Source organism: Salminus brasiliensis, chromosome 2 (assembly GCF_030463535.1).
Source record: "Salminus brasiliensis chromosome 2, fSalBra1.hap2, whole genome shotgun sequence".
NCBI classification, from domain to species: domain Eukaryota; kingdom Metazoa; phylum Chordata; class Actinopteri; order Characiformes; family Bryconidae; genus Salminus; species Salminus brasiliensis.
In genome coordinates, this window is record NC_132879.1 from 59,870,564 (window position 1) to 59,881,409 (window position 10,846).

The 10,846-nt window shown below is 49.8% G+C and overlaps 1 protein-coding gene across 1 annotated transcript in view; it reads left to right on the forward strand.

Moving 5' to 3' along the window:
* tert (telomerase reverse transcriptase) overlaps positions 1–10,379 on the forward strand; it is a 23,644-nt gene extending 13,265 nt beyond the window's left edge. The window contains exons 12-16 of the mRNA XM_072673364.1: positions 6,640–6,766; positions 6,946–7,007; positions 7,584–7,708; positions 9,844–9,975; positions 10,097–10,379. Coding sequence (XP_072529465.1) covers positions 6,640–6,766; positions 6,946–7,007; positions 7,584–7,708; positions 9,844–9,975; positions 10,097–10,200 — 550 coding nt within the window. The 3' untranslated portion in view covers positions 10,201–10,379. The remainder of the gene's footprint in view (positions 1–6,639; positions 6,767–6,945; positions 7,008–7,583; positions 7,709–9,843; positions 9,976–10,096) is intronic.
* The last annotated feature ends 467 nt before the right edge of the window (positions 10,380–10,846 follow it).

Consider the following 10,846-nt stretch of genomic DNA (forward strand, 5'->3'; position numbering starts at 1 on the left):
ACACCGACCGCTGAAAAAGCAGCATGACTGTCATTCTCTAATCTCTGTATCACAGCTGTTATTAGTAACCTACTCTAATGCTCTGTAGCGCTCACTGCAGTGCTGGAGCCTGGCTGTGGTAATCCTCACCTCACGCTTACCAACAAAGCCAAGCTCTAAACTCCGCAACTAACCCAGAACCAAGAGAATCAGAAAAACCTCCCGAACCGCCAAACCTTCCCAACTACCCGAACCGCCCGAACCTTCCCAACTACCCGAACCGCCAAACCTTCCCAACTACCCGAACCGCCAAACCTTCCCAACTACCCGAACCGCCCGAACCTTCCCAACTACCCGAACCGCCGAACCTTCCCAACTACCCGAACCGCCCGAACCTTCCCAACTACCCGAACCTTCCCAACTACCCGAACCGCCAAACCTTCCCAACTACCCGAACCGCCAAACCTTCCTAACTATCCGAACCGCCAAACCTTCCCAACTATCCGAACCGCCAAACCTTCCCAACTACCCGAACCGCCAAACCTTCCCAACTACCCGAACTGCCCGAACCTTCCCAACTACCCGAACCGCCAAACCTTCCCAACTACCCGAACCGCCCGAACCTTCCCAACTACCCGAACCTTCCCAACTACCCGAACCGCCAAACCTTCCCAACTACCCGAACCGCCAAACCTTCCCAACTATCCGAACCGCCAAACCTTCCCAACTATCCGAACCGCCAAACCTTCCCAACTACCCGAACCGCCAAACCTTCCCAACTACCCGAACTGCCCGAACCTTCCCAACTACCCGAACTGCCCGAACCTTCCCAACTACCCGAACCGCCAAACCTTCCCAACTACCCGAACCGCCCGAACCTTCCCAACTACCCGAACCGCTCAAACCTTCCCAACTACCCGAACCGCCAAACCTTCCCAACTACCCGAACCGCCCGAACCTTCCCAACTACCCGAACCGCTCAAACCTTCCCAACTACCCGAACCGCTCAAACCTTCCCAACTACCCGAACCGTCCAAACCTTCCCAACTACCCGAACCGCCCGAACCTTCCGAACCGCCCGAACCTTCCGAACTACCCGAACCGCCCGAATCTTCCCAACTACCCGAACCGCCCGAACCTTCCCAACTACCCGAACCGCCCGAACCTTCCCAACTACCCGAACCGCCAAACCTTCCCAACTACCCGAACCGCCAAACCTTCCGAACTGCCCGAACCTTCCCAACTAGCCGAACCGCCAAACCTTCCCAACTACCCGAACCGCCCGAACCTTCCCAACTACCCGAACCGCCCGAACCTTCCCAACTACCCGAACCGCCAAACCTTCCCAACTATCCGAACCGCCAAACCTTCCCAACTACCCGAACCGCCCAAACCTTCCCAACTACCCGAACCGCCCAAACCTTCCCAACTACCCGAACCGCCAAACCTTCCCAACTACCCGAACCGCCAAACCTTCCCAACTACCCGAACCGCCCGAACCTTCCCAACTACCCGAACCGCCCGAACCTTCCCAACTACCCGAACCGCCCGAACCTTCCCAACTACCCGAACCGCCCGAACCTTCCCAACTACCCGAACCGCTCGAACCTTCCCAACTACCCGAACCGTCCAAACCTTCCAAACCTTCCCAACTACCCGAACCGCCCGAACCTTCCGAACCGCCCGAACCTTCCGAACTACCCGAACCTTCCGAACTACCCGAACCGCCCGAACCTTCCCAACTACCCGAACCTTCCCAACTACCCGAACCGCCCGAACCTTCCCAACTACCCGAACCGCCAAACCTTCCCAACTACCCGAACCGCCCGAACCTTCCCAACTACCCGAACCGCCCGAACCGCCCAAACCTTCCCAACTACCCGAACCGCCCGAACCTTCCCAACCGCCCGAACCGCCCGAACCTTCCCAACTACCCGAACCGCCCAAACCTTCCCAACTACCCGAACCGCCCGAACCTTCCCAACCGCCCGAACCTTCCCAACTACCCGAACCGCCCGAACCTTCCCAACCGCCCGAACCTTCCCAACTACCCGAACCGCCCGAACCTTCCCAACTACCCGAACCGCCCGAACCTTCCCAACTACCCGAACCTTCCCAACTACCCGAACCGCCCGAACCTTCCCAACTACCCGAACCGCCAAACCTTCCCAACTACCCGAACCGCCCGAACCTTCCCAACTACCCGAACCGCCCGAACCGCCCAAACCTTCCCAACTACCCGAACCGCCCGAACCTTCCCAACCGCCCGAACCGCCCGAACCTTCCCAACTACCCGAACCGCCCAAACCTTCCCAACTACCCGAACCGCCCGAACCTTCCCAACCGCCCGAACCTTCCCAACTACCCGAACCGCCCGAACCTTCCCAACCGCCCGAACCTTCCCAACTACCCGAACCGCCCGAACCTTCCCAACTACCCGAACCGCTCGAACCTTCCCAACTACCCGAACCGCTCAAACCATCCCAACTACCCGAACTGCCCAACTACCCGAACCGCCCAAACCTTCCCAACTACCCGAACCGCCCAAACCGCCCAAACCTTCCCAACTACCCGAACCGCCCGAACCTTCCCAACTACCCGAACCGCCCGAACCTTCCCAACTACCCGAACCGCCCAAACCTTCCCAACTACCCGAACCGCCCAAACCGCCCAAACCTTCCCAACTACCCGAACCGCCCGAACCTTCCGAACCGTCCAAACCTTCCCAACTGCCCGAACCTTCCGAACCGCCCGAACCTTCCCAACTACCCGAACCTTCCCAACTACCCGAACCGCCCAAACTTCCCAAACATCTCGGAACTAGGAAAAAAAACACCCAGACTGCCCCTCAGAGATTCACACATTTGATAAACAGAGACATGCTCACAGTGCTGGTTGATCTGAACACCTCCTGAACTGCACCCTGCAGCAGCAGCAGCCAATATTAGGATGGGGGTAGGGGTGAACAGTAGGAAGCAGACGTGTCTGCGCTGTCCCCTAGAGTGACCGTTATAGACGTATGTCCACACTTAAACCACGCCGTGTGATCAGCTCCTCATTAGGAGTCAGGTGCAACCCAGTGGTTACACTGTGTCCAAATGTTTGTGGACACCCCTTCTAATATATGCATTCAGCTATTTTAAGCTGCACCCATTGCTGGCACAGATGTGCAAATGCACACACACAGCTTGTCTAGTCGCTGTAGAGAAGTACTGCCAATAGAATAGGACTCTCTGGAGCAGATCATCATGAACCTACTGGATTCCATTATGTGTATAACCTAGTCTAGTATGATTGCTGCGGCTCTTTACCTGCTGGGGTTTGGTTTCTTACCGGCCTTATCACACCTGCTCTGACCCCCCGGCGTTATCAGGCTGGCAGATCTGGGCTGAGAGGCTGTGTTTACTCTGCTGATGTCATGGTTATCTTATGTGGTTATATTGCTGTGAAGACCTTCAGTTTTTGCTGATTTCACCTGATCAGTTGTCCTGGGTTATTGCTTTATGTGCATTCCTCTCACAAATCTGTCCAGAGATCCGTCCAGAGATCAGCTCTGGACACTCACGCCTAACAGTGAACACTTTACTCCATAGGGTGGGTTAACTGTACCAGACTGTGGGGGGCGCTGCGATAATTAGTAAACAGTCTGCTAAAGCCATACAGACTCTACAGATACAGTTCTATACTGTTTAAAGCAGACCAACTTTCCCACCTAAACACATCAGAATATCTGTGTCCAAATACTTATGATCAGTGAACGGATGCTGCTGTGTCACACTGTCCGTTTATTTTACATTACAAAGTAGAACAGCAGATCTCAGCCTCCTCAAACCCAACTACATTTTATTACCACATCTACAGTACACTCCTGACTGACCCACCATCACATCTACAGTACACTTCTGACCCACCATCACATCTACAGTACACTCCTGACTGACCCACCATCACATCTACAGTACACTCCTGACCCACCATCACATCTACAGTACACTCCTGACTGACCCACCATCACATCTACAGTACACTCCTGACCCACCATCACATCTACAGTACGCTCCTGACCCACCATCACATCTACACTACACTCCTGACCGACCATCACATCGACAGTACACTCCTGACCCACCATCACATCTACAGTACACTCCTGACCCACCATCACATCTACAGTACACTCCTGACCGACCGTCACATCTACACTACACTCCTGACCCTCCATCACATCTACACTACACTCCTGACCCACCATCACATCTACAGTACACTCCTGACCGACCATCACATCTACAGTACACTCCTGACCCACCATCACATCTACAGTACACTCCTGACTGACCCACCATCACATCTACAGTACACTCCTGACCCACCATCACATCTACACTACACTCCTGACCCACCATCACATCTACACTACACTCCTGACCAACCGTCACATCTACACTACACTCCTGACCCTCCATCACATCTACACTACACTCCTGACCCACCATCACATCTACAGTACACTCCTGACCCACCATCACATCTACAGTACACTCCTGACCGACCATCACATCTACAGTACACTCCTGACCGACCATCACATCTACAGTACACTCCTGACTGACCCACCATCACATCTACAGTACACTCCTGACTGACCCACCATCACATCTACACTACACTCCTGACTGACCCACCATCACATCTACACTACACTCCTGACCCACCATCACATCTACACTACACTCCTGACCCACCATCACATCTACACTACACTCCTGACCCTCCATCACATCTACACTACACTCCTGACCCACCATCACATCTACAGTACACTCCTGACCGACCCACCATCACATCTTCAGTACACTCCTGACCGACCATCACATCTACAGTACACTCCTGACCGACTATCACATCTACAGTCCACTCCTGACCCTCCATCACATCTACACTACACTCCTGACTGACCCACCATCACATCTACAGTACACTCCTGACCCTCCATCACATCTACACTACACTCCTGACTGACCCACCATCACATCTACAGTACACTTCTGACCCACCATCACATCTACAGTACACTCCTGACCCACCATCACATCTACACTACACTCCTGACCCACCATCACATCTACACTACGCTCCTGACTGACCCACCATCACATCTACAGTACACTACTGACTGACCCACCATCACATCTACAGTACACTCCTGACTGACCCACCATCACATCTACAGCACACTCCTGACTGACCCACCATCACATCTACAGCACACTCCTGACTGACCCACCATCACATCTACAGTACACTCCTGACTGATCCACCATCACATCTACAGTACGCTCCTGACCCACCATCACATCTACAGTACACTCCTGACTGACCCACCATCACATCTACAGTACACTCCTGACCCACCATCACATCTACAGTACACTCCTGACCGACCATCACATCTACAGTACACTCCTGACCGACCATCACATCTACAGTACACTCCTGACTGACCCACCATCACATCTACAGTACACTCCTGACTGACCCACCATCACATCTACACTACACTCCTGACTGACCCACCATCACATCTACACTACACTCCTGACCCACCATCACATCTACACTACACTCCTGACCCACCATCACATCTACACTACACTCCTGACCCTCCATCACATCTACACTACACTCCTGACCCACCATCACATCTACAGTACACTCCTGACCGACCCACCATCACATCTTCAGTACACTCCTGACCGACCATCACATCTACAGTACACTCCTGACCGACTATCACATCTACAGTCCACTCCTGACCCTCCATCACATCTACACTACACTCCTGACTGACCCACCATCACATCTACAGTACACTCCTGACCCTCCATCACATCTACACTACACTCCTGACTGACCCACCATCACATCTACAGTACACTTCTGACCCACCATCACATCTACAGTACACTCCTGACCCACCATCACATCTACACTACACTCCTGACCCACCATCACATCTACACTACGCTCCTGACTGACCCACCATCACATCTACAGTACACTACTGACTGACCCACCATCACATCTACAGTACACTCCTGACTGACCCACCATCACATCTACAGCACACTCCTGACTGACCCACCATCACATCTACAGCACACTCCTGACTGACCCACCATCACATCTACAGTACACTCCTGACTGATCCACCATCACATCTACAGTACGCTCCTGACCCACCATCACATCTACAGTACACTCCTGACCACCATCACATCTACAGTACGCTCCTGACCCACCGTCACATCTACAGTACACTCCTGAAACAGGGGGAATCTGGAGGAATATCTGATTGGAGGGAAAACTGGTGGATGGTTTTGGCCTGTTATATTGTGTCCCCCTCTCCCAGCACTCATAGTGATCAGAAAGGTCTTCACTGTTGAATATTTATATATATATATATATATAATATATAATAATGTGAAGTAAATAAAGTATAATAAAAGAAACTGGAGTAAATAAAGAGGAGATGGTTTATGAAACCAGTCTGATCTAAATGTTCTTAACTCTAAACTCTCTAAAGCTGAAGTTTTTGATTTAGTGAAAATTAGGAGGCGGTTTACTGTTGTCTGATGGTCTTTATTTCCTCCCCTGAAGATATGCTGGCCAATCAGTGCGCTACAGCCTGACTCTAGGCTCTGCCCCCTCTGCGGCCGTGTTCATGAAGCAGAAGCTGCAGATGATCCTCAGGCTGAAATGTGACGCCGTCTTCCTTGACCTTCGCGTGGGTATCTCACACACACACACACACACACACACACACACACACACATCTAGGTGGGACTGACCCAGAGACGTGTTCCCTCATCCAAAAGTAATTGAACAGCAGGTCTTCATGTTCATTACTGAGTGTGTTATCATACACTGTCTCTCTCTCTCTGTCTCTCTCTCTCTCTCTCTCAGTTAAACTCTGTAGAAGCTGTGTGTAAGAACATCTATAAGATCCTCCTGCTTCAGGCTCTCAGGTACTGCTCCCCATATCATTTTATAGCTACTGCCCCAATAGGGCTTAAATACCTACCATACCTTCCTGAACATCCTGAGCAGAACTCTCCAGCTGGTAAACTCAGGGGGAGAGGACCAGGTTTTTTCTGCTAAAATACCAGCTAAATACTAAATCCCAGCCAATTCTGGAAGCAACCATCAACCATCTCACCATCTGTAAAAGAGCTGAAGAGGAAAAGAGGAGGAGCTTCTACAGCCGGATAGACAGTAGAGCAGCAAGTCAACTCAAGAAGCTCAATGGAGGAAAATCCCTCAAAAAAGAACTGAAAGACAAAGAGTTTATCAGCTGTATCAGCTATACCTGCCAATGTACCAATTATGCAGGGTGCCCAAACTTTTGCATGTCCCTGTAGGTACACCTCTGTGTACCACTGCATGTTTCACACCAAAACCTCCAACATCCGCTTTACAGGTGTATATATACATGTATAAATGAGAGATCAGACACTTCAGACACATGATTATTATATATTGTCATATATTTGTGTGTATATATATATATATCTGTGTGTGTGTGTGTGTGTGTGTGTGTTCAGGTTTCATATTTGTGTGAAGAATCTGCCTCTGGGTCAGCAGGTGAGGGCAAACCCAACCTTCTTCCTGAAGATAATCTGGAGTGCAGCCAAGACCATTCACAGGTCCATCAGAAACAGCAACTCGGGCAAGTCTCAGCGTCCAGCTCCTGCCTCCTGCCCTCACTGTTAACCAGTCCTTCACTCACTGTTAACCAGTCCTTCAAATACTGTTAACCAGTCCTTCAAATACTGTTAACTAGTCTTTCACTCACTGTTAACCAGTCCTGCCCTCACTGTTAACCAGTCCTTCACTCACTGTTAACCAGTCCTTCAAATACTGTTAACTAGTCTTTCACTCACTGTTAACCAGTCCTTCACTCACTGTTGACCAGTCCCTCACTCACTGTTAACCAGTCCTGCCCTCACTGTTAACCAGTCCCTCACTCACTGTTAACCAGTCCTGCCCTCACTGTTAACCAGTCCCTCACTCACTGTTAACCAGTCCTGCACTCACTGTTAACCAGTCCTTCACTCACTGTTAACCAGTCCTTCACTCACTGTTAACCAGTCCTGCCCTCACTGTTAACCAGTCCCTCACTCACTGTTAACCAGTCCTGCCCTCACTGTTAACCAGTCCTTCACTCACTGTTAACCAGTCCTGCCCTCACTGTTAACCAGTCCTTCAAATACTGTTGACCAGTCCCTCACTCACTGTTAACCAGTCCCTCACTCACTGTTGACCAGTCCTGCCCTCACTGTTAACCAGTCCCTCACTCACTGTTAACCAGTCCCTCACTCACTGTTAACCAGTCCTGCCCTCACTGTTAACCAGTCCTTCAAATACTGTTGACCAGTCCCTCACTCACTGTTAACCAGTCCTTCACTCACTGTTAGCCAGTCCCTCACTCACTGTTGACCAGTCCTGCCCTCACTGTTGACCAGTCCTGCCCTCACTGTTAACCAGTCCTTCACTCACTGTTGACCAGTCCTGCCCTCACTGTTGACCAGTCTTTCACTCACTGTTAACTAGTCTTTCACTCACTGTTAACCAGTCCTTCACTCACTGTTGACCAGTCCCTCACTCACTGTTAACCAGTCCTGCCCTCACTGTTAACCAGTCCTTCACTCACTGTTAACCAGTCCTGCCCTCACTGTTAACCAGTCCTGCCCTCACTGTTAACCAGTCCTTCAAATACTGTTAACCAGTCCCTCACTCACTGTTAACCAGTCCCTCACTCACTGTTAACCAGTCCTGCCCTCACTGTTGACCAGTCCCGCCCTCACTGTTAACCAGTCCTTCACTCACTGTTAACCAGTCCCTCACTCACTGTTAACCAGTCCTTCAAATACTGTTAACCAGTCCCTCACTCACTGTTAACCAGTCCCTCACTCACTGTTAACCAGTCCTGCCCTCACTGTTAACCAGTCCTGCCCTCACTGTTAACCAGTCCTTCACTCACTGTTAACCAGTCCTGCCCTCACTGTTAACCAGTCCTGCCCTCACTGTTAACCAATCCTTCACTCACTGTTAACCAGTCCTGCCCTCACTGTTAACCAGTCCTTCACTCACTGTTAACCAGTCCTGCCCTCACTGTTAACCAGTCCTTCAAATACTGTTAACCAGTCCTGCCCTCACTGTTGACCAGTCCTTCACTCACTGTTAACCAGTCCTTCAAATACTGTTAACTAGTCCTGCCCTCACCACTATCCAGTCCTGCCACTGTGAACCAGTTTGGTATGAATTGATTCACTTCTGCACTCACTGTTTGGTATGAATTGATTCACTTCTGCACTCACTGTTTGGTATGAATTGATTCACTTCTGCACTCACTGTTTGGTATGAATTGATTCAGTTCTGCACTCAGTGTTTGGTATGAATTGATTCACTTCTGTACTCACTGTTTGATATGAATTGATTCACTTCTGCACTCACTGTTTGATATGAATTGATTCACTTCTGCACTCACTGTTTGGTATGAATTGATTCACTTCTGCACTCACTGTTTGGTATGAATTGATTCACTTCTGCACTCACTGTTTGGTATGAATTGATTCACTTCTGCACTCACTGTTTGGTATGAGTTGATTCACTTCTGCACTCACTGTTTGGTATGAATTGATTCAGTTCTACACTCTACACTTCTACACTTGGTATGAATTGCTTTGGTGTTTTATCAGGGTAAAGTTTACAGAATGAATCTGTGCAGAATCTCATGAATTACTTTGATAAAGTATTGTTTATTATAGTCATATTGTGTGTGTGTGTGTGTGTGTTTGACAGACTGTGTGGATGACCTGGTCAGTGGTGTTCTCCAGTATGAATCAGTAGAGCTGTTGTGCTGTTTGGCGTTTGTGGGGGTTTTGACCCGCCATCGTCCCTCTTACAGCTGCCTGCTGCCCCAGCTCTGCAGACGTGAGTGACCCTCAGCAGCTTGACTGACCCCTGCCTCTGAATTCCCCTTTATCTGACTCCAGAAGAAAGACTTACTAGCTGTGTGTGTGTGTGTGTGTGTGTTTGTGTGTGTGTGTTGTAGGTAGAAGGCATCTATGCTCTGAGCTCCGAGGTATGAGGCTGGCACGAGTTGTCCAGGCAGCTACTCCCAGAATTCCTCCTGATTTCACTACAATCCACTCCTGAACCCCCGTGACGTTCAGACTGTGCGATACACCCTCAGCACCTCTGCTGTGCATAAAGTGAGGAGTTAGTGCTGAAATCTAAACCTAACAACATGTTGTAGCTGGACCTGGTTTAGCAAACAGCCTGTGAGGAAGATCCTTCTGTATTAATAAAGAATATAAATGAAAGCTTCCAGCAAATCAATGAACACATTTATTTATTAATAATGCAGAGAGTTAGACTCTGAAGAGACAGAAATATAAAAACAGTCACTGCCAGATCATACAAGTTCAAACTTATAATAATAACACTTCTGTTTTTACTTTTAAATAAACTGAAACACAGAAGCAGCAGAGAGACGTCAGGCTGCTGCTGGGATGTGCAGAAGCTTCCAGCAGCAGAACCCAACTCTGAGTGACTAATTAAAGTGGAAGTGTTTATTAATGCATATGGAACAATAATAGAATAATAGAATTATTAGATATGTGACGCCTGAGCTGCTTTAATCCGAATCAACCCTCCTGCTCTGCTGTCTGTTAAACGAGGAGGTGCTCTCCTCCTCAGATCACATCACACCTGATTCATCAGTAAAGCTTTTTACTGCTGCTGTTTCTTAAAGGCTTTACACCATCAGTAAAAAGACAAGAAATCATAAGCATAAGAAGAC